This window comes from Anser anser (genome assembly GCF_964211835.1).
Source record: "Anser anser genome assembly, chromosome: Z".
In the NCBI taxonomy this organism is placed as follows: domain Eukaryota; kingdom Metazoa; phylum Chordata; class Aves; order Anseriformes; family Anatidae; genus Anser; species Anser anser.
The window spans coordinates 49,066,232-49,090,864 of NC_139723.1; the positions used below are offsets into that span (position 1 = coordinate 49,066,232).

Here is a 24,633-nt window from a genome sequence, read left to right on the forward strand (position 1 = left end):
TATTATTTCTTTCTTTACTTTATTAACTATCCAATATACCTTTTGTCATCCATGGGTTCATTTCCATAAAATACTTCATAAGACAGAATGTCAGCCTGAGCATTATTAAAGGCTTCTTTCTGATCAGCCCTTTCATCCTTGTTCTTTCTGATAAGCTGGCTGATATACTGTTGTGCCTCAGGAACATCACAATATATGGTGTGAACCTACCATGGATCAAAAATTAGATTACATTTTCTGCAAAGCTTGCACATCTGTTTGCAATTCATAATATTTAGACAACAAGGACAGAAAACCATGTTTTTTTCATGATTCCATTTTCATGCTTCACTAATTTATCTCTTAAAATAATGCCAAACAAAAAGAATGCAAGTTGGTCTAATCAGTTTTCCATAGGCTGACTTTCAGTGAGGAGTTAGCTTTCTTTAATTCCATGTGTAATTCTGAAAATTTCAACTTAACCTTTAAATAAATGTATATGTACTGGCTCTGGCAGGGATGGAGTTAAATCTTCCCCATAGCAATCCATATAGAGCTGTGCTCTGTACTTATAACTAGAACAGCACTGATATCTCACCAATGCCTTGTCTATTGTTGATCAGTGCTCTGGAGCATCAAGACTCTCTTCAATTTCCCCTCCTCACTCAAAGCCAGGAGACTGGGCATTGGCAAGAGGTAGGGAGGGGACATTGTCAGGGCAGCTGTCCTAAATCAACCAAAGAGATATGATTGATATCATAGGATGTTACACTCAACAATAAAAGCTAGGAAAGGGGAAGGACGAGGGGAGGGGCGTTCATTATGAAAATGTATGTCCTCCTCAACAACCACACTGTGTATGGAGGCTCTGTTTTCCAAAACACAGCTGATCTTCACTCATCAATGGGAAATAGAGAATAATTGTTTTTTCTCTCTTTGCTTCCATACAACCTTTGCTTGTATTTTCTCTTACTTTTTCCTTACTTTTTCCTTTAATCAACCTGTGAGCCTTCTTTATTTTTCCCACATTGTGTTTTCTCTCTCTCCCCCTTCCTTCAAGGAGGATGAGTGAGACTCATTGTGCTGGAGTTTATCTGTCCATTAGGGTGAACGCACCACAGTATGTAAGATAATTTTTTCCAATTTTAGAAAACTTGGCAAACCGTTTTTCATTTGTTATCACTGAGTTCTTACCTTCTTGGCAAGATTTTTCAAGAACATTAGCACCTTGATTTGAGGTTTCATTGTTTTGTAATATCTTTCACTTTCAAGGGTCTCACTGATTTCTCTGTCTTGTTTCTGTAAAGATTCCTGTATCTTTTGCAACATGACGTGTGCTTGCCAAAGAGGTTCTGTTTCCATTAAGCATTCAGGCTTCTCTTCATTAGCTGCCTGGGAGGCAACAAAGATATTTCTTAAACACTAAGCCAGGATCTAGATATTTACTCCTTTCAATGAAATTTCCAAGATTTTAATGAACAAGGGAGAGCAAAAATAGAGAAAACTAAAGAAGGAAAAGTTGCATGGTTCCAATTCTTAACATATAGATTTTGTAATTCAAGGTAGTAGGTCTTTAAAAGATTTTATAGCAAAATTTATAGGATTATAACGAAGACAACAGCACACTGTCTGGTTCCAGAAGAATCAGACTTCATTACTGTGCTGTTTTAATCATTAATCACCAATTTATCATTCTCAAGGCACATATATATTTGCCCATATGTTTTACTATCTGTTAGAACATTGGTTTCCTTCAGCCTTTGCTAGGGAGAGTCAACCTGATTGCCTTTGAAACAACTGGAATAATATTAAACCAAAGCAGTTTAATCTCCATTTTTGTTCTCACTTGTTCTGCCTTTAATTTTAAAATCACTGGCACATCGGATTTTTCTTCTTCTGTCTTTTCAGACTTTTGTTGAAGAATTTTTATCTGGAAATTCACGAGGTCATGCACTCTCTCCACATATAGACTGATGGTGTGAAGTTCCTGCAAAGCTGTATCGAAAATAATAGGGAAAGCAGGTAAGAAAAACTTGAGCATTTCTACAACTACACATTTGCTAGAATATTGTTTTGCTGGGGTAAATTAACTCCTATTGGAAATTAAGAATTTACAATGCACAAATAAACTATAATAATCAAGAATTATATTAAAGAATTCTATTCAAATGTTGAAATAAACCTACTCAAAACTGCTGCTGACTGTTACAAGCTGCTTATACTAAAGAGTTTGGAGTCATGACAGACATTAATTCTAGCTCCAACATTCTTCCATAATTTGATCTGAAACACAGTGTTGCAATGAAAAGCTTATATTAACTTCAGGTGGTGTACACCACAAAGTAAGAAAAACAGGAAAGAAACAAGGCAGATCAAGAAATTTCATGTCCAAAATATGAAACTCACTCAATGTGTGCTGGGTATAAAGATGTTTTATTTTTTTTGTCAGATTTTCTAGAATGGAGACCTGCAAGACAAGAAAGGATGAGGGAAGAAAATCAGTGTTACCAAATTTGTTGTGTTTCCTTGGTTACAACATCTCTAATAGTTAATAATAGTGAATTAATGTTGCCACTGATAGTCACAACCTACCTAAATGGGTTGTTGTGTAGTTATTGCTAGGAAAAACAAAAACAAAACAACAAAACACCACAGAAGTAAAACAGAGGCACTCACTCTCAAACACTGTCATTTTTGCAACAGCCTGTATCAAAATGGGTTATGCCTATGTTTTCTATAGCACCTTCCCACATTACCAGAATGAAAAATGTGATAAAATGTACACTGAAAGACTCTTGAAACTATAGAAGAGAAAAAGCCTCTGGACACACAGTGTTTGTTTGTTTGTTTGTGTGTTTCACTGTTAGTCAATCAGAAATAAGGCAATATTGTGGTAGATATTGTTAGAAATGTAAGAAAAACAAACAAACAACTTTAAATACTGGTGTTATGCAGAATTTAATCAGAAGATGGTGCTGCATTATTAAACAAATACTCCTGTTTGAGACCTTCACTCTGAAGTGCTACAGGAACCTGCATTCAATTTCATAAATGAGATACAATCTGGCTTTGAGAATATTTTTTTTTTCCTTCTTCAGTGGTTAGTTAAGATGATCCTGAATATATGCTCTAGAACAGTACAATGAAAATTGGCTGCCATAAAGAAAAGCTGACAGTTTGCAAAGTTACAGAAAGACTTGTACATATTATATGTAAAATAGAAGTCTATTCAGAAAATAACAGACAATAATTAGACCATGTTCACAGACTCTATCTGTAATAAAAATAAAATAAAATATATAATAATATATATATATTTTTTTTTTTTCAGTCACAAGAAATTCAGAATTTATGGTGAACCTGAAATATGTTTAACATCACAAGGGGGATTCTATAGGTAAATCTGAGGAGAGCAATTCTGACAAGCCATCACTAAAAAGCTAGAAGGTCAAACTAGACAAAACTTTTCCAATACAACCACTAAAAGGAAAACCATTAGAGATTATTTCCACAGACAAACATCTACAAGTAGATTTAGAGAAGGACTACACACTGGAATATTTAGAAGGCTGTACTTTTTCACTTTGTGTGCAGCCAAACTGGAACTGTTGGTATTTCAGAGCCCACGTTGGCAATTTCTTGCTAGAAAACAAACAACTGGAATAAAGTACATAATTTGAACATGCATTTGGGGTTCAGTCCTGAGAGCAGACTGGAATAGAATTACTGATAGCCCTAGCAATCTATTTTATTCTTTAAACATATAGTCTTTTATTGAACAGTACATAACAGTGACCACTCCATGACTGTTAAAGAAAAGATAACTTTGTTTGCCTTTCAGAACTAAAACCAAAGGCATTCTCTGTTGAACTCTAAGATTCATGGCAGTGTGTGGTGTTACAACCTCAAGATCTTCCCAGATTAAATAGGTCTTTCAGTCCTCCTCCTCCTCCTCCTCCTCCTCCTCCTCCTCCTCCTCCTCCTCCTCCTCCTCCTCCTCTTCTCCTTCTCCTTCTCCTTCTCCTTCTCCTTCTCCTTCTCCTTCTCCTTCTCCTTCTCCTTCTCCTTCTCCTTCTCCTTCTCCTTCTCCTTCTCCTTCTCCTTCTCCTTCTCCTTCTCCTTCTCCTTCTCCTTCTCCTTCTCCTTCTCCTTCTCCTTCTCCTTCTCCTTCTCCTTCTCCTTCTCCTTCTCCTTCTCCTTCTCCTTCTCCTTCTCCTCCTTCTCCTTCTCCTTCTCCTTCTCCTTCTCCTTCTCCTTCTCCTTCTCCTTCTCCTTCTCCTTCTCCTTCTCCTTCTCCTTCTCCTTCTCCTTCTCCAAGAGGAATCTTCCCTCTTATTCTTCCCCTCTCTGTCTCTGCCTTCTTCCCTCCCTCTCTCTGGTAAAAGAATCATTACAATGAAAAAACAAGAGTAACAGAATTGTTATGATCTTGCAATATATATATATATATAAAAGTCATTTTTCTTCTGTCATGAAGATGAACATCTGATAATGGTTCACTACAGAACAAAGTTTAAACATTGCTAAACTGTCTGAAAATGTGGCTGCAAAACAGTTTGGCCAAGATGAAAAGGATGGAAACAAGCATTTTAACCTGGTATTATGCCTACTCTCTGTGCCTGCAGCCATCTCGGATATTTAGCAAACTGAATTTGCATTATTAGAAAGAAATATTGCAAAACTTGAGGAATTTTAATGATGTCTATTTTTCCTTGGTAATACCACTCAAGTTATCTTTGCAGCATAGGTCAACCAGCTGCATTGGAATGTAGTAATAGGTTTTGTTTGTTTGTTAAATTAAAAAAAAAAAAAGCTTTACTATGGTTTTACGATTTTTCAAAAGACATGAGATGTGAAATAAGACAGAGAAATGACAATCAGAATTTTTAGTGGAAAAAATAACATAGTATGATTAAACAAACAAACAAACAAACAAAACAAACAAACAAAAACAAACAAAAAAACCACTGTCTTCTTCATTGGTGTCTAATGTCCCCCAAATTACTTGGATTCTCTAAAACAAGACAGGCGCCTAGCAGTTTAATCTTAGCTGACTTAGATGTACATATCTAAAGCAGACAATGTAATTTTCAGGTCAGTTAGGTTCTTGGGAACAGCACAAACTGGAAATGGAATGAGAACAAATTGAAACAGAACCAAAATAACTCCTTATTTATTTATTTATTTATTTATTTATTTATTTATTTATTTTACCTTTTGTTCTTCCATTTTTTCTGTTTGTTGCTTCATTTGGTGAATAAGATCTTCTTTGTCCTGGCTCAGTTTTCTGTTTCTTTCCCTCAGGCTCTGAAGGTAGTAGAAAAAGATAAAAAAGATTGCAATTATAAAGTTTTCATTATTCAAAAAGACCTTTAGTTTTGTTGTTGTTGTTTTTAATTTATTTTTCAGCTTGTTTGCTTTTATTTTTCCATATATGTTGAAAAGTTATTTGGACTATCCTGTTAAGTCCTGGGGATTTTGCACAAAAATAAAAATAAAGATTGACCAATTTATAAAACAATGCAAGCAGGGTTAGTTTGATTCTAAAGACACTTCTTAAAGGCTGGGATAGGCAGAAATTTTTCCTTGGTAGCAGAATATAAGGAGGAATGAAATAAACCTTAATGTGTGTTTATCAACAGAAAAGCATTAGAAATCCTAAAAATTCAGTGAATATTTTTACACCTCAGTTTCATAAAAACATAGTTATTTACAAGCGTCTAAGCACAAACAATATGAGAGAACCTCACACTGAATTTTAATCAGGGAAGTCAAGATATGAAAACTGTTCCGAAAACACTGTGTAAGTCTTAACTCCACTCCAGAACGAGACAGCAATGGTTTTGTAGTAATTTCACAAAATGTGTGTCTTCAGTTGACTGTCCCTAAGAAGAAAACATGACTTATATAACCTCTTTCTGCAATGCCTGGAACTTCCTGTTGCTCTTATCGCCATGTCAAAACTGTACTTATTTACCTTAACAGCATTTTGCCAATGGGTGCTGTTCTTGTTCATCAGTTCATGGTAAGCTTCCAACTGGGATTTCAAACTCCTAATTTTGTCACCATAAAGTTTATTTATAGTAGTTATAGTCTGCTCCTATGTTACAAAATATAATTGAGAAAATGAATTTAAACAGAAAAGCCAAGCATGATAAAAGAACATTTTCCACAACAGCTAAATATTGGTTCTCTTTCTCAAATGTGTTGTGTTGCCTGCAAATATTTCTTGTTGATCACAGGAGGTTTGTGTCTTCACAGAAGGTACACTTCGGGCAAAAATTCACACTAAAGTAATTCTCTCCCGCTCTCTCCCTGCACTGCTCCCTCCCTTTCTCCCTTCCTTCCTCCCTCCTTCTTAACTCCTCCACCCTCCCCATTCTTCCAGAAGAGATGAGCCTTTCTCAGAGCAGTCCACAATCAATTCATTCCACAAATAAATAAATAAATAAATAAAATAAATAAAAAAACCCTCTTCCCTTTGTGTGCCCTCTAGGTAGAATAAAGTTCATTTGTATGAAAAGCATACATGTAACTAGCAACTAAGTGGCTGATTTGCACTGGGTTGGAGAAGAATGATGGGATGAATCAAAGATGAGGCAATGGATGAAGAAAAAGCTTTCAGCGCAATGTAGACAAAGATGTGTGTAATTCTGACTTGGGGGAGAATTACTGACTAATGGAATGTACAAATGCTTCCGCTAGGGAAAGCCTATCACTGTGGGGCTGTGGTCATAGGCCTGGAATCTATGGATCCTCACTGTAACCTTGAGGGTGATTACAGATGGAGGGACTCTGCTATTCTCTGAGCTACACTGACAAAATACTGAAAGAAAAAACTGGAAGATCTGTGCAGATCTGTGTAGATGTGCTCACAGAAGCAATCCTGTGAGGATTGCTTTAGGCATCAGCCAGGATGAAGATTCAAAGAGAAGGCAACAATCCTATCCATATTTTGGAAACGACTGTATTCTATTTGTGTAATGCTATGCTGTATATTTTTTTATTTGTGTATTTTTTGGATTTTTTTTTCCATTTAATTTATCTTTACTGGGATCATTAGCTTAATTAACTTCAGGAAAATTGTCAAACACCAAGCTAACCAAAGAGTGGATTTATTCATTCCAAATGGAAAAAGTAAGGAAGACAAGTGCAAAATAAAAGAGAATGTATCCACAAAGAAGAAGGGTGAAAAACTTTCCACTTTAGCAATGAAAACAGGCACTACAGGTTGGCATAGCTCTTACAATAATATCATTCTTGACAGACACAACCTACACAATAGTGTCAGTCAGCAGATGAAGGTGGCATTTGACTGGAAAGTTCAGTAACAATAAAGTTTGGAAAATCTCTGCAAATAAGCCAGTCTAAATATTCAGAATGGGAAAGGGTCCAATAAATAAACAAATAGAAGTAGCCATAGGTGAAAATAAGACCATATTTCACAAAGTTGTAAAAGTAAATACATTGAGAGATAGATTGATATTATTTCTGGAGAAATGATTCAATGGGTAGCTGAATGAAGATTCAAATGTGAATGAAGTAGATTTAATCCTCCTGTGTCATTTTGACTAATGATATGACACAACAATGGTAATGCTCCAGAATAATTACCTTGCTTTGGTTTTCTTTCTTTGTGTTTTCCAGCTGTCTGATTATCTTTAAGTGTTTGCTTTTCATTTCCTGCATGTCTTTTACAATCTGCAGAGGATGAAAGAAATAATCAACTCAGAGCACTAGAAATGAACTCCAATCATCAAACAATTACAATGTACATTTCTCAAAGCGACAGATACTGTACAAGTCTGATTTCAAAACAGATAAATAGCTTGGACTGCAGACCAAAATTCTGAGGCTTCAAAAATCAGAAAATATGTTACGTTATTGAATAAATATTTGTACATTTATTTACTTGACATTGATTTTCTGGTTCTAGTACTACAACTTCACCTCTACATTTCTATTGTAGTGATATGAATTGAGTACAGAAGAGAGTCATTACAATTTTTCTAAAGTTCTTGAAAAGGAAACACAACATTGTGAAGCTTATTAATGGAAAAATAATAAAAAAAAATACATTTTTATGTTTATGAGTTAGATAACACACTGCACACTTACTCGATTGCATATTGCAGACAGCTGTTTTTTGTTTGTTTGTTTGTTTGTTTTTTTCCACAAAGTTTATCGGAAAAACTGCAAAATTGATATAGTTTCAAGATTCACTACAGGCATTTCTCAGTAATAAAAACAGATACCTACACCAAAGACTAACAAAGTGACCTTTTTCCTTGTTTGAAAACTAGTCATTTAAGCTTAACATTGCATCAAGATTCTTAGTGACTCAGTTTTATTCATTCTGTTTCTAATCCAATTTGTAATAGTCACAAAAGGAAAATTCCACTATTTCCCACATCAATGCAGACACTCTGGCTGTCTACTTTTCTTTTTGCATCCTTGCCTTGTAGGTGCAATGTCAAATTACACAACACTGATACTAGTTGCATTTTAAATGGGTCTTGACAGATACTACAGGATGAATCACAGCAATAACGAACATTATTTTGTGTAAATTATAAAAATGTAGAGCTTTTCCAGAGACATCCTTGGTTTAAGTTTAATATGATGCAGCTTCTACTGACAGCAGCTCAGACCAAATAAAACTGAACAGAAAAATCTCTAAAAAGAAATATTTTTAGAGAAGACTGAAGCATGATTTTAAATGGTTGTGTTGGGTAACATCATTCTACAATGACAGATCAAATCTTTATGAGTATTTACAAACAATTAGCTTTAGAGTGAATAATCTCTACAGTATGACACTGTCACAACTCAAACAATATAAAGAAGCAGAAGAAATGTGGTATTACAAAATACTGTCTTAAATCTCACCAAAAAGAGTATTGCAGAAGTAGAAGAATTTTTAAAAGACACAATTAAAATGTTCAGAGACAAGAAAAGCCTATTCTAGAAAAGATTCAGACAACTTTATTGCTCTTATCACACAAAGAGCTCAGAGTCATGTTAACTGCATTGCTTCAGGTATTTTAACTCATTTCTAACAGCTAGCTCCAAAGGTCTGTAGCCTGTACCACAGTAATCACCATAGATATTTTTTGATACAAAATAAAAGAATAAAAGTACAAGAAAATATAGCAGCAAAACTAATGAAACAGGAATATATATATATATATACACACATATATATACATACACATGAACTTTCTGTGCTCCATTTTGTGGCTATTGTCCCTTTTCCTGTCCCCACAAACCACTGAAAAGAGGTTGGCCAAATCCCTCTGTCTCCCACACTTAAGATATTTGCAAACATTGATAAGATCCCCTCTCAGTCTTCTTTTCTCCAGGCTGAACAGACCCAGGTCCCTCAGCCTTTCCTCACAGCAGAGATGCTCCAGGCCCCGTATCATCTTTGTGGCCCTCTGCTAGACTCTTTGCAGGAGATCCCTGTCTTTTTTGTACCGGGGAGTCCAGAACTGGAAACAGTACTCCAGGTGAGGCCTGACCAGGGCAGAGTAGAGGGGGAGGATCACCTCCCTTGGCCTCCTGGCCGCGCTTCTTTTAATGCACGCCAGGATCCCATTGGCCTTCTTGACCAACCAGGGCACACTGGTGGCTCGTGGTCAACCTGTCATCCACCAGGACCCCCAGGTCCTTCTCCGCAGAGCTCCCCTCGAGCAAGTCATCCCCCAGCCCGTACTGATACATGTGGTTGTTCCTTCCCACATGCAGAACTCTACACTCGCTCTTGTTAAACTTTGGTTTCTTCCTGCCCAGCTCTCCTGCCAGTCCAGGTCTCACTGAATGGCAGCACAGCCGTCTGGCATGTCGGCTCCTCCTCCCAGCTTTGTATCATTGACATACTTGCTGAACGTGGACGCTATTCCTTCATCAAGGTCATTGATGAAGATGTTGAACAAGACCAGAACCAACCTCTGGGAAACACTGCCAGTACAGGTCTCCATCCGGACTCTGTGCTGCCGATCACCACCGTCTGATCTCAGCCAGTCAGCCAGTTCTCAATCCACCTTACTGTCCACTCGTTTATCCCACACTTTCTCAGCTTTGCTAGCAGGATGTCGTGGGAGACAGTGTCAAAAGCCTTGCTAAAGTCAAGGTAGATGACATCCACTGCTCTCCCCCCACCTACCCAGCTGGTGATGTCATCATAGAGGGCAACGAGGTTCATTGAGCATGATTACCCCTTGGTGAATCTATGCTGACTACTCCTCATAACCTTATTCTCTTCCAATTGCTTGGAGATGGCATCCAGAACAAGCTTTTCCAACACCTTTCCAGGGACAGAGTTAAGACTGACTGGCCTGTAGTTTCATGGATCCTCCTTCTTGCCCTTCTTGAAGACTGGAGTGACATTAGCTATCCTCCAGTCTTCAGGCACCTCTCCTGTTCTCCAGAACCTTTCAAAGATGATGGAGTGGTTCGGCGATCACCTCTGCCAGCTCCCTCAGCACACATGGATGCATCCCTTCAGGACCCATGAATTTGTGTGTGAAGATCCCACTTAGACGATCCTGAACCATGCCCTCCTCAACCAGAGGGGAGCTCTCCATTTTCCAGACTCTCTCTCCTCCATCCAGGGTCCAGGAGTTCCAGGGGGTAGTCTTTGAAGCAAAGACTGAAGCAAAGAAGGCATTCAGTATCTCCACCTTCTCAGTTTTAGCTGTTACCAGGACACCCCTCATATTCAGCAGGGGACCCACATTATCCCTACACTTCCTTTTACTGTCTACATACTTAAAAAAAAAAAACACTTCTTCTTATCCTTTATCTCCCTTGGCAGCTTCATCTCCAGGTGGGCTTTAGCCTTCCTTGTCGCATCCCGGCAGGTCCTGACAACACTCCTATACTCCTCCAAGAGGACATGCCCTTTTTCCACATTTCACAACCCTTCTTCCTTTTGATCTTGTCGATGAGCTCCTTGCTCATCCGTGCAGGTCTCTGCCCCACTTCCCCAATTTCCTGCTCTTAGGGATGCACCAATCCTGAGCTTGGAAGAAGTGCTGTTTAAATGTTGCCCAGCTCTCACAAGCACCCTTAGCTTCTAGAAATCTAGCCCATGAGATACCCAGAAGTAGGTCCCAGAAGAGACTGAAGTTGGCTCTCCAAACGTCCAGGGTAGCAATCCTACTTTTTGCCTTACTTCTTCCACTAAGTTCCATCTTGAACTCCACCAACTCATGATTGCTGCAGCCCAAGCTGCACCCAAGCTTCACTAACCCAACAAGCCCATCCCTGTTGCTAAGAAAAAGGTCCAGAAGCACCCCCTGCCTCGTCGGTTCCTCCACCACCTGCACCAGAAAATTATCTTCAATGCATTGCAGGAACCTTTTGGACTACGCGTGCCTGGCCGAGTTGCTTATCCAACGGATGTTTGGGTAATTAAAGTCCCCCATGAGAACTAGCGCCCAGGATTGTGAGGCTACTTCCAGCTGCTTGTAGAAGGCCTCATCGACCTCATTCTCCTGATCTGGTGACCTGTAGTACACCCCCACAACAGTGTCACCTATACCAGCCCTCCCCCTAATTCTCACCCACAAACTCTCCACTTGTTCTTCACCCTCCCCCGGGGGGACCTGGGTACATTCTAATTGTTCCCTCACATAAAGGGGTACTCCTTTCCCTCGCTTCCCCAGCCTATCATTCCTAAAGAGGACATAGCCCCCCATGACAGTGTTCCAGTCATACGAGCTGTCCCACCACATCTCTAAGATCGCAATGAGATTTTGGCCCCTTGACTGTACACAGATCTCCATCTCATCCTGTTTATTTCCCACGCTTTGCGCATTGGTATACAGACACTTTAGGGAAGCAGCAGGCACAGTTAACCTAAGATCACTGAGTACAACTCCTGGCCCCACACAGGGCCGCTGAGAAATCAAACCATATGTCTAGAGTGTTGTCCAAATGCTTCTTAACTCCAACTTGCTCAGCGCCATAACCACTTACCCAAGGAACTTGCTCCAGTTCCTGACCACCTTCTCAGTGAAGAACCATTTCCTAACATCCAACCCTAACTTCCCCTGTCATGGCTCTGTGCTGTTCCCACAGGTCCTGTCAAAGTCCCCAGAGAGCAGAGCTCAGCGCCTGCCGCTCCACTCCCCTCGTGAGGAAGCTGCAGCCCTCTGTGAGGCCTCTCCTCAGTTCCATAGAATCACAGAATCACAGAATATCCAGAGTTGGAAGGGGACCCACAAGGATCATTGAGTCCAACTCCTGGCTCCACACAGGTCTACCCAAAAATTCAGACCATATCACTGAGAGAATAGACCAAATGCTTCATAAACTCTGACAGGCTTGGTGCCATGACTACAACCCTGGGAAGCCTGTTCCAGTGAGCCTGTCTCCTCTTCTGTGGGCTGAACAAACCAAGTGTGACCTCAGCTGCTCTTCATATACCTTCCCCTCTAAACTATTCACCATCTTCACAGCCTTCCTTTGGACACTCTAATAGTTTCGTGTCTTACATTGTGGCACCCAGAACTGTACAATGGACGTGAGATGAGGCTGTACCTGTGCAGAGTAGACAAGCCCTTCACTTGACCAGCTAGCAATGCTGTGTCTGATGCACTGTAGGGTATGGTTGACCCTTTTGGCTGCCAGGGCACATTAGTGGCTTTGTTCAACTTGCTGCCAACCATAACCCCCAGATCCCTTTTTGTGTGTCTGCTCTCCAGCCCCGCGTACCCCAGTCTATACAGGGGTTGCACCTTCTAAGGTGCAGAATCTAGCACTTGCTCTTGTTAAACTTCATGCAGTTGGTGATTGTCCATCCCTCTAATTCGCCAAGATCTCTCTGCAAGGACTCTCTACTCCTGAAAGATTCAACAGCTCCTCCTAATTTAGTATAGACTACAAACTTAGTATACCTTTGAGTCCTGCAGAGTAGAAGTAGTTCTTCCTATAGAAGTCATTTATGAAAACACAGAAGAGAACTGACCCCAAAATGGAATCCTGCAAAACCGTACTACTGACTGGTTGCCAGTCTGATGTAACCCCATTTAATATAATCCTTCTATTAATAACTAAGCCTCACCCATCAGCCAATTGTTCACCCATCATATTATGTATTTGCCTTGCTGTATGCTAGATGTTTCATCTAGAAGGATACTGTGATAAACAGTATAAAAAGCTTTGCTGAAATTCAAAACAATTAGATTAACTGGTTTTTCCTTGATCAGTTAGGTGGGTAACCTTGTCATACTGGGAAATTAAGTTCATTAAACAGGACTTTTCCCTTGTGAACATGTATTGGCTGAGACCAATGACTCCATTGCTTTTTGGGTGTTTTTCAGTAACTCCCACAATAATTTTCTCCACAATTTTTCCAGGCACTGAAGTAGACTGACAGTACTGTAGTTACCAGGGTCTTCCTTCTCACCTGTCTTGAAAACTGAGACAACTTTTGCCAGCTTCTAGTGGACTGGGACCTCTCTGGATTCCCAAGACCACTGAAAAATAATTGAGAGAGCTCTCACAATGACATCAGCCAGCCCTCTGAGTACCCTGGGATGAATCCCATCAGGCTCCATAGATTTATGCATCCAGCTGGAGCTGCAAATCCCACATGTTTGGAGTTGGCTGAGAGTTTATCACTACTGTAGTCACAGTTCTCTAAGTCAGGGCTCTGGGGCTCCCAGGGACCATCTTCATTGTTGAAAACAAAGGCGGAGAAGTCATTAAACATCTCTGCTTTGTGTATATCTCCATTTGTGAGCTGACCATCCTCATCAAGTATTGAACCAACATTATCTCTGGCTCCCCTTTTGATGTTAACATCATTTAAAAGGTCCTTTTTATTTTCCTCCACAGTACCGGTCATCTTCAACTCTAATTGAGTTTTGGCCACATGGATTTTCTCCCTACAATGTGAATAGCTAACAGCATTTCACAAGTCCTTACATCTTGCCCAACCTCACTTCCAGTGGCCATACACTTTCTTTTTCTGACTAAACTCTAGAAGATCCCTGGTAAACAAAGCCAATCTTCAGCCCTACCTGCTTGATTTCCAACATTTTGGAGTTGCCTGTTCCTGTACTCTTACAAGGTGGTTCTTAAAGAGTCATCAGCACTAACAACTTCAAAAAGAGTTTCACAGGGGACCTTACTAACTAGTTCATTGAGCAACATGAAGTCTGCTCTCCCCATACCAAGTACTGAAATTTTTGTGGCAGTTTTCCTCCTGTCACCAAAGATTTTAAATTCAACTACTTCATGGTCACTATGGCCAAGACAGCCACCAATCACCACTTCAGCCACAAGATCTGCTCTGTTTACAAGAAACAAATCTAGGAGAGCACCTTTCCTAGTCGGCTCCCTTAGTACCTGTACCAAGAATTTATCATCAAGGTGTTTTAGGAATCTCACGGACCCGTTTGTATTAGCTGTGTGGTATTCCCAGTTAACATATAGCAAGTTGAATTCATCCGTAAGGACAAGGGTGGCTGATCTAGAGTTCTTTAAAGAATAATTCCTTGGTGTTTTCGTCCTCAGTGGTTGCCTTATAGCAGGGTCCCACAACAATGTCTGCATTATTTGCTTGTCTCTTAATTATTACCCAAAAGTTCTCAATTGTGTCATCATCAGCTGCAAGCTCTGTACAGATACAGACCCTCCATTACATGCAGTGACACCCCTCTTCTCCACCTTGCCTGCCTTTCCTAACCCTTCTGAAGAGCTTATAACCATCCATTATAACATGCCAGTCATAGGACTGTTCCCATCACATTTTGCTCATGCCAATGATGTTGTATATCTGGTACTGAGCTAAGGCTTCTAGCTCCTCTTGCTTGTTCCTCATGCTGTATGCATTGGTGTAGAAACATTAAAACTGTACTTCATTGTACCTAACACCTAGTGGAGCAGACTGAAGGATCTTACTAGTATGCAGTCCATCAAATTTTGGCATGCCTTCCATAGTTTATCACTGGCAAGCCCAAGTTTTTACCTCTTTCTCTCTTCAAATCTAGTTTAAATCTCTATTGATCCGCCCTGTTAACTTCTTTACAAATACCCTTTTTCCCTTCTGAGAAAGATGCTCCCCAGCAGGCACCAATAGGCCTGGCATTGTGTAGACTATTCCATGATTGAGAAACCTAAAATTCTGGCAGTGGCATCCACCTTAGAGATACGTATTCATCAGGCTGGATCTACCTGTTCAATATTTTTCACAGTTACTGGAAGAAAAGGAGAAAACACAACCTTTGCTTCTGATCCTTTAACCACTCAGCCCAAGGCCCTGAAGTCCTCTTTGATTGCCCTTGGACTTCTCTGCTACTTTATTGTAGCCAACATGAAAAACCAATAATGGATAACAGTGGGCTTTACCAGGCTAGTGAGCGTTCTACTAAAGGTACCAGTAATGCTGAAATTGCAACAAAACTTCACACAGCAAGTCAAAAGCTACTTTTAGCAATCAAGGATCAATGAGAAACATATGAGAAGACATGGGTTTTCTCAAACCTCCAGTTACAAGTGCGTTGTTTTGTTTGGTACCTTTAGACACCTACCAGAAACACAGAAATTTAAGCAATTCAGAACTCAGTATCTGGTTACATAAGTCCTGGTTTCAGCTAGGATAGCGTTAATTTTCCTCCTACTAGCTGGTAGGGTGCTATGTTTTGGATTAGGATGAGAAGAGTGTTGATAACACACCAATATTTTAATTGTTGCAGAGCAGTGCTTACACTAAGCCAAGGACTTTTCAGCTTCTCACTCTGTCCTGCCAGTGGGCAGGCTGGGGGTGCAGCAGGAGCTGGGAGGGGACAGACCCAGGACAGCTGACCCAAACTGGCCAAAGGGGTATTCCATACCATCTGACGTCATGCTAAACAATAGATAGGGGTGGCTGGCCGGGGTGGGGGGCCGGCTGCTCGGGGATAGGCTGGGCATCGGTCAGCGGGTAGCGAGCAATTGCACTGTACATCACTGGTTTCATACACATTATTATTAGTAGTAGTTCCCAGTCGGGGCTAGTTTTACCTGGAAAAGTGAGTGTTGCTCTGCAACAATTAAAACATTGGTGTGTTATCAACACTCTTCTCATCCTAATCCGAAACATAGCACCCTACCAGCTACTAGGAGGAAAATTAACTCTATCCTAGCTGAAACCAGGACATTACCTAAGATGGTAAATTATTCATTCACACTGTTTTTCATTTATTTATATATATAAGTGTATATATATAATGTATATATATATATGCTTTGTTTTGCTTTTTACCTTGATGATATAGAATGTAGCTAATTTGTATGGAATATATGGCACTTCTTTGGTTCTGTATTCTTCAAGCTGTGTCAGTTTGTGGTCAGCATCAGAACAAGTTCCAGATGTATTTTGATGATCTGTTTTATAACAAAAATGACTTTATTGACTGGAAGTAAGGAACTGGATATTATATCTAACAGCTAGAACTAAAATGCACAGCAAATACAGATCTACATATTATATTCTAAAATTTTTGTATAGAACAGCAAGTATCGTCTTAAAACATACCTTTTTGTCTGATAGCAAAGGAAACAGATCCTTGGGAAAGGAGTTTTAGTAACTCTGACTTGTCAGCTTTGACTTGTGGACACCATTACACATAGTTATATTGTCTGACAATTACTTGCCCATGAGTAGTCTGATGCTAACTACTTATACCAAAGCCAGAAATGAAAACTTAGATAAAAAATTTATGCAGAAAAGTGCTACCTCTTAATAAAACTAACTTTTATCACAGCTAAGAATAGGACACTTTAAAACCTCATTCACAACTACCTTTTACAAGTTATTTTGAAAGACCCATTTTATATCACAGTATGATAAAAAAAAAAAAGCTTTTTTTTTTTTTTTTTTTTTCCCCCAGATCTCAGACATCTCTGACTGGCTTAACACAATAATTAACTTTTTATTAGGAAATTATTTTAAGCACCATAATCCTTATTTAAATATAATAATTAACTGAAAGATATGTAAGGTGAAAAGAGATTGGGTTCTGATTACTTAAAATGGTGACTTGCATAAATCCAAGCTATTTGGTTGGATTCAGAAATCTAAGCTCACATAAAAGAAAGAAAAAAACAAGAACAAAAAATCCCCCCAAAAACACACACACACCCCAAAAAAAAAAAACCTCTACATTTATGTAATGTAGTATGTGATCAAGAAAATAAGAATAACATTTACTATACAAATATACCTTTTTCTAGAGCTCTGTTTTCATCCCATCCAATCAGGGAATTCAGCAGTGACCACTTGTTTATACTCATTCCAATTTTGTGCAGCCAAAATTTTCCCTCCCCATCTGTAAAAAAATAAATTTAAAATCAATAAAAATCATTGAATTATTGCAATTCTCTGATTCTCTTGATTAAATAATTGGATTCAAATATGGTATGTGCTTATTCTGTTGGGACCAATAGAATTTTGAGTGAATAAAATTGTTAGCAAAGGTTTGGAGATCAGGGAATCATTAAGAGAACTACAAAAAGAACAAGAATGTAATATATGTTTGAGATCCGAATATTTGTATCTGATCTAGAAAATATTAATAGACTGAAATTAAGTGTAACCTCCAGACTTGGTTCTGAGCTTCTGTTAAAAAATAAAATTTTGGATTTTTCCCAATATCATTGAAATTAAGTATTAATGTATATAAATATCTGAGGGGAGGATGCCGAGAGGATGATGTGGTCTTTTCAGTTGTGTCCAGAGGCAAGACAAGAGGTAATGGACACAAACTGAAGTGCAGAAAATTCCAGCTGAATATGAGGGGGCGCTTCTTTACTGTGAGGGTGACAGAGCACTGGAACAGGTTGCCCAGAGAGGTTGTGGAGTCTCCTTCTCTAGAGATATTCAAAACCTGCCTGGATGCCACCCTGCACGATGTGCTCTGGGTGATCCTGCTTGGCGGGGGGGAGTGGGGGGTGGGGGGGTGGGGGGTGGACTAGGTGATCTTCAGAGGTCCCTTCCAACCTCGACCATTCTGGGATTCTATGTGTGTGTGAAAGCACATTATTGGAGGAGATATACATAACCCAGACTTGTTAGTAAGTACTATAGTGAGTACATGCATCCAAAGCTCCTTCTGAGAGAAAACCAAACCAAAAAAAAAACCAAACAAAAAACTTCAGAAAACACAGCATGAGCATCATCTCCAAGTGTTCTGGTGTAAAAATGAGAATAGCATCTGAAAGGAGTCTTCTGACTATTTTAATAGGGTGAAAGAGTTATCACAAAGTAAGGATTTTTGGCCAATGGTGAAATTTAGATGGAGAGCTGCTTTTTCTGAGTTTCTAAAGCAATATTCATTCACCTCTCATACAGTTATTTTTTATTTTTATTTTTTACAGTCAAATAAATCTCTTCACTTTATTTTTATTGGGCATATTGTTACAGAATGTACTGTTTTAAAATATAGTTTATTCAGCTTCTAGGTGGAATCACCAGGTGCTATTCCCATACAAGCATTAAAGTCTTGTTTTCCAAAGCCCGGTTTTGAAGATTGTAAAATATGTAGCTGTATAAACGTGGGGAGAAGAAGAGTACTTTAGCTCAAGTTATTCTTAAACTCATCAATCACATCACTATATTTTATGTAGATCATTAAATATATATATATATATATAAAAGCTTCTATTCTGTGAATTATGTTAATATAGAATGTGCATGTCAAATTATAAAAATTATAAAAGTGCTGTTCACCCTGCTCAGGTGTCTCTTCAAGCATTACACTTTTAATCACACATGAAGGATGTTCTTGTATCTCCCGTGAAAAATCCATAACACTGCCCGGTAGAGGAACAGATGAGTGAATGGTGGTCTGTGGTTTAGGTTCAGGATCACTTCTTGCTGAATCTTCAGGAGCAAAAGAGCATGAAGGGGTAACTGTTCGTACCCATGCATCTGGAAAAACAAGTGAAGTGATTGTTGGCAATAAAACACTAGGAGGAGGTATTCAGCTAAGAGGCTGAAGAGCTGATATCACAAAACAATAACAGTTTTGTAAGATCACACTCCAAATTGAGTTTAGGATAAAAATATTATAAAGTGTCAGTCGGTTTAGCAGTGAACCTGGGTGAGTTTTTTAAAGTGGATCAGAGCAAACATATAGTTTTAGGTTTTATCTTTCTGTCTCATTTGAAATCTAGCTCAATTTGGTGACTTAATTTTGGTTTGACTGTCAGATTTAGCTGTTAAAGGCTAAAGTGACAAATACATCAAGCTCCATGAAATGAAGGTTCCAGAATTCACCATCTTCTATACTGAATAAAACCTACCCTAGTCTCATGCAACTTCCACCCAGGCAGAACATCACAAAGACTTTCTTCCATGCATAACTATTGGCTGACTTTTGTTTCTGGATCTCTATAAGATGTCTGCTTTCTTGTTATGATCTGTTTCCAATGTGTCTCCATAAATGTGTTTCAATTTGTGTTTCAATGTACTTCATTTTGCCAGGCTTTATTTATTTATTTATTTTTTCCTCATGGTGTACAGAACAGCTACACATAAACACTTATGTTAGGAAGAAAATAAGTAACGGATTCTGAATCTGAAGTATGAAAGATAAGCTTTTCAGGAAACACTCAGAACACATATGCAGAAATGAAAATATAAGTGGATATAAGTTCAACTGAACTCATTTCATTACAGAGTATCCTGCTATATAGCTATGGATCTCAACATTGTCATTTTCTTGCTGCTTGTGAACATGGCATTAAAAAGCTTAAAGTCTTTAAAAACTTGGTTTATGCACACTGAGGAAGCCTTCAGGTTACTATTCCAGAAGTAACAGAGGCCATTAAGTATTATGATGTTGGCAAAGCAAATACTGAAAATAACATTGACTGATTGAAGTTGTATATATCTTATGAAGCGTACAAAATGTATTCATATTGCAGACTGAGAAATGCAGCTTGAGCAGGGATTGTACCTTCTCCAGATGAAGGGTCCTCACCTGATCTTCTCAGCTAGAATGTGTAATAACACTCACAACAAAGCTCAATATTCTGTTCTCTCATAAAGAACTCTTCAAAGTATTGATAATTTACTTTCCCATAGGCAAATTCAAAAGGAACTGAATTACCTTCTTGACTGGGTGCTTTTCTTTTCAGAATGGAATCTATCTATTGTGGATGACTATACAGCACTGAAACACAGCACACAAGAGCAATTGTTAAAAATGTCAGTCACTACTACACCTTTCAAAGAGGCTTCCAGATTGCGATTTTAACCTCATGACTCAGTGTATTCTGTAATGACTGCAACTCAATACAGCACACAGACTGTGTAGTTTAAACTCACATTCACTTCTGGTCAGTAAGGCAAGCTCAAATACTAATGGACTCAATTACTAATTTTTGTTTTTAATGCTTTAACAGAGTAAATAGGTAGTTGTTGTCTTTGTGCCCCTTTTCTGTAATTTATCCTTTTTTATTCTTCGTGTGTGGTAAAAGTGAAGACTTTTTATTTTTATTTTTATTTTTTTTTAGACAGGAACACAGTTTATAACTGCTGACCAGATTTCTTAGTGACACTTTTGTCTCAGGATCATATTGCAAGACTTCATGATCTTTCCTAGACAGACTACATTCAGCAGTAAATCTCTTGCCTCACTGCTACTTTCTCTCCTTAATTAGCTTCACTCTTCTAGACAACCATATAGGATGATTTTCCTCAATAATAAATAATAAAAAAGGTTCTGTTGTATTCTGGTAGTGATTACTTTTTCTGATGATTTTGTGCCACCAACAACTCAAGAAAACTGTATAATGTTACAGTTAATATGTATTGAGAATAATCACAGTATAACAAATATCTGACTTATTTCACTCATCCTTCCTCTCACAATCACCAGTCAGCAACATTTTTTTATGTTTGTTCAGTCATTTTGCTCAGGAGCACTAGCCAAAGAAACAGCACATGAACATGTTCCTATACAGTTACTCTTTCATGATGTAGATTAAGCACAGTAGGCAGCTGAGCACCATAAAGATATATTCTCCCTCTCCCTGCCCCCCCACCTTGCACACCCCCCCCCCCCCCCCCCCCCCCCCCCCGATGAATGGAGAGAGAATCAAAAGGGCAAAAGTTAGAAAACTTGTGGATGGAGATAAAGACAATGTAATAGGCAAAGCGAAGTTGTGCACGCAGGCAAAGCAAAAAGAGGAAAATAATTCCTAACTTCCCTTAGGCAGGCAGATATTTTACCATTTCCAGAAAAGCAGGGCTCCATCACACATAATGGTTATTTGAGAAGACAGATACCGTAACTCCAAACACGCCCTTGCTGCTTCATTCAGCTTTTACTGCTAGGGAAGACATCATATGATACGGAATATTCTTTTAGTCTGTTTGGGTCAGCTGTCCTGGCTGTGTCCACCCCCCCAGCTTCTTGTGGAATCTCAGCCCCCTTACTGGGGTGGCGGTGTGAGAAATAGAGAAGAACTTGACTCCGTGTAATCACTGCTCAGTAACAATTAAAGCATGTGTGCATTATCAACACTGTTTTGGTCACAAATCCAAAAACCATACCAGATACTATGAAGAAAATTGACTATTCCAGCCAAAACCAGGACAGCTTTCAAGAAATCTGAAATGTAGGTGAAACTAGGTTGGGAGATGAATAATTATTAAAAATAACAAATTATTGACACTGGAATGATAGCATTGGTTTTTATGCAAGATAAAGGTAATAAGTAATTAACCTTATATACATTAAAAAACAAACAAACAAAAAAAAAACTAAAGCATAAAAGCTCTGACCAGAAGACGAAACTTACATAACCTCTAGTGCTATCTATACAGGAAAGTTTGATGAAGGCTACATTGAATACAGTATTGTGTGATGGTACTCGGTATGAGAAAGAGAAAGAACCACTCTCTCCCACATAAACAGAACCACTGTAGAAAACACTAATGGAAACACCAGAGAAATACTTATTTATAAGTTTAAAGATAAGATGAAAGATGAGAACAATTTTTGAATACAGCATTTAGTGTTAAGAGAGTTGTTTCTGTAAAGTGAGAAATGTCACCTGCTTGAGTCTTACTGTGGTAAGGATACTAACACAATTTTTTCACTCTCCTTGTTAATAATAATAATAATTACACTATAAATAGTTTTATTTATATTCATCTTCAGTATCATCTCTGTACCTCAAATAACAGTGATTTAGAAGGAAAGGACTGCATCTAAAGAGTTTTGATTCTCTTTTTTTCATTCTTGCAGTAAGGATGCTGCCTATTTTGACAGGATAAAAATCCTTACTTTATGACCAGGCTAACTAATCTGCAATTCAATGAAACTAGTACACAGGACAGTTCATCTCATGATCAGAACTCAGTCTAAATGCAAGTGCTTCCATAATTCAAGGAGTTGTCTTGTACAAATATTAAATAATTATTTTTTAAGATTGTAAAATCTTCATTAGATATTTGCCCCCCCCCTTTTTTTTTTTTTTTACTTGAAAAGAACCTCACCATCCAAACTACATACAAAACCAGATAGTTTTTCTGATAACGGACTTTATTCCAATCTTCCTTTTGTAAGCAGAGAATTCTGCCAAAGACTTTTGCAAAGAAATGTCCAAGCTTGCTTTCACAGAGCAGGAAATTTGAAAATTGTGAGAAAATATCTGCTTCATCTGTATAGTAAGGGTGCACATAGTAACTGATAATACAATGTTGGAAGTAGTCTGGAGTTTTATGTAAATTCCATTCATTTCTTTGCAGTATTTTAGACATAGCTTTGGAACTTGGGTTGGGGGATTGAATCATCCTACAAAACTACATCTTACCATTTCTTCCTTCCTTGATAGATCATCTATTTCTGCCTATCATTGCCTAAGATGTGATTTCAGAAATGTGGGCAAACAGGTTCTTTAGGGTATGTACAACCTGAATAAATTTGTTTCCTGTTAAAAAAGTTAACTTTTACATCACTGTCACTCCCAAAAGTGGATCTCAATATGATATTTCTTTTCAGCCTTAAATCCCTTATTATACTGGTTCCCTGTCCAAGATTATTTTGTTGCTTCAGAAGGGCATCATTTTAGTTCCTCTCACAGTACAAGAGCTTTCTATGTGTCTTCCTTCTGTGGAAATTTAGCACACAATACTCTTATCACTCTTTCTCCTAAGTGTTAGTTGGTTGTTGTCTTGTTGCATATACCACTGCTAAACGTTTGATGAGAAACAGAGGATGTTCTCACATTCATAATCAGCACACTGATGAGTAAATGTGCAGCTTTTGCTGTCTGTGTGGAAAACAAATGCATGTAAACAGAGGCATTATTAGAAAAGCGTTACTCTATGTTTCCCAATTTCATATAGAAAAAGTTGGAACAAAACCGATAGAAAAGGTACAAGCACATATTTAATTTGAGCTATGCATACTGATTTGCTTTGCATCCTTTATCTATCTATCCACCTTTTATTTCAGTCTTGTAGCTTCTACTAGTTTGTCTTCTGCAGGAATCAAGACTATGAAGGTGTAAATTTCTAGGTCCTGGAAATGGAAGTCTTTTTAAAGTCAGCTTGCTACCTTCCAGAGACAGACATCACAGAAGTCAGGAGGTTAATTTATTATTATTACCATTATTTTTTTACTATTTTGTTTTGGATACATGTTAGAGAATAGAATTCCTCAGTGGCAGAACATTAAAAGGTTAAAGCCTATCTCCTCTACACTTGACGGATCAAGTAAAGACTCAAGATGCCAAGCTTATAAATTCAGCTGGAGTTAAAGAATAAACAAATGTTGGAGGATGAGGAAACTCTGGTCACTTAGCTTTCAGTGAACAGGGAGGATAATTGCAGGTGTTCTTTGAAAGCCATGAGAATTCACTAAAACTGAAGAAAAAAAATAAATAAAAAATCAAAGAATTAGCCACCTTCTTTGGGGATGAAATACAGAGAGACTTACAATTCTAGGTCATCACTTGCAAAGATTCAAGGGAGAGACAGAAGATTTACTAGCCATTATCTCTCATTATCTCTGCAAGTTGGAAATAAACCTAGCTCCCCATGAAGCTGTAGTATCTACTGCTGCCCTAGCGACGGGGCTGCTGTATTTCACAGTGATTCTGCAAGGTCGCATCTAAGCTGAGCGTGCTTCCCACTTCTGCACCAGACTAGTATGAGCTTTATACAAAGAGGGAGATAACCATCTTTGTTGCACAACCAGCTATTGCAGGAAGGAAAGGGAACAACTGTCTGTGGCTACAGCATATCCCCACTGGAATTGTTGAGGGACCTAGATCTCAAGCCATGTTGAGAAATATGTCTGCTTGATTTAGATGAAATCTTATTTTATACTTCAAAACTGATGCCAGGGAAGGACAGACAGCTTGTTTCTTTGATTTGTTCTCTCTCTCACTCAACTAAAAAGCATATTTTAAAATAGCAACTGTTAGTCTTTGCACTCTTGATTTATAGCTTGGCCACTCCCCAGTGGTACTTTATGCTTAAGAAATCACAGTATACTTCAGATATAGTTGTGGCTGCATGTTCCCTGTCACATGCTACTTGTGTGTTCTTTCATGCAAAGTGCAATAAAAATTAACATTTAGGAGTTATCCCTATAAATTCTGAGGTCTATATTGCAACTTTATGACATCCCACATGTATCTCTA

The 24,633-nt window shown here is 38.4% G+C and overlaps 1 protein-coding gene and 1 long non-coding RNA gene across 4 annotated transcripts in view; one reads left to right on the top strand and one right to left on the bottom strand.

Moving 5' to 3' along the window:
* LOC310889309 overlaps window positions 1–2,015 on the top strand; it is a 40,176-nt gene extending 38,161 nt beyond the window's left edge. The window contains exon 3 of the long non-coding RNA XR_014576510.1: window positions 1,888–2,015. This is a non-coding gene — a long non-coding RNA (uncharacterized lncRNA). The remainder of the gene's footprint in view (window positions 1–1,887) is intronic.
* Window positions 1–24,633, bottom strand: part of LOC310889307 (uncharacterized protein) — a 40,618-nt gene that overhangs the window by 4,343 nt on the left and 11,642 nt on the right. For 2 of the 3 annotated variants that reach the window (XM_083816566.1, XM_083816565.1), the window contains exons 3-12: window positions 18,701–18,901; window positions 17,196–17,300; window positions 16,235–16,356; window positions 7,594–7,680; window positions 5,957–6,079; window positions 5,194–5,286; window positions 2,386–2,446; window positions 1,826–1,974; window positions 1,174–1,371; window positions 40–206 (exon numbers count right to left, since the gene is read on the bottom strand). In XM_083816566.1, the coding sequence (XP_083672692.1) occupies window positions 40–206; window positions 1,174–1,371; window positions 1,826–1,974; window positions 2,386–2,446; window positions 5,194–5,286; window positions 5,957–6,079; window positions 7,594–7,680; window positions 16,235–16,356; window positions 17,196–17,300; window positions 18,701–18,901 (1,306 nt within the window). The remainder of the gene's footprint in view (window positions 1–39; window positions 207–1,173; window positions 1,372–1,825; window positions 1,975–2,385; window positions 2,447–5,193; window positions 5,287–5,956; window positions 6,080–7,593; window positions 7,681–16,234; window positions 16,357–17,195; window positions 17,301–18,700; window positions 18,902–24,633) is intronic. The other variant, XM_083816567.1, reaches the window with a different exon arrangement.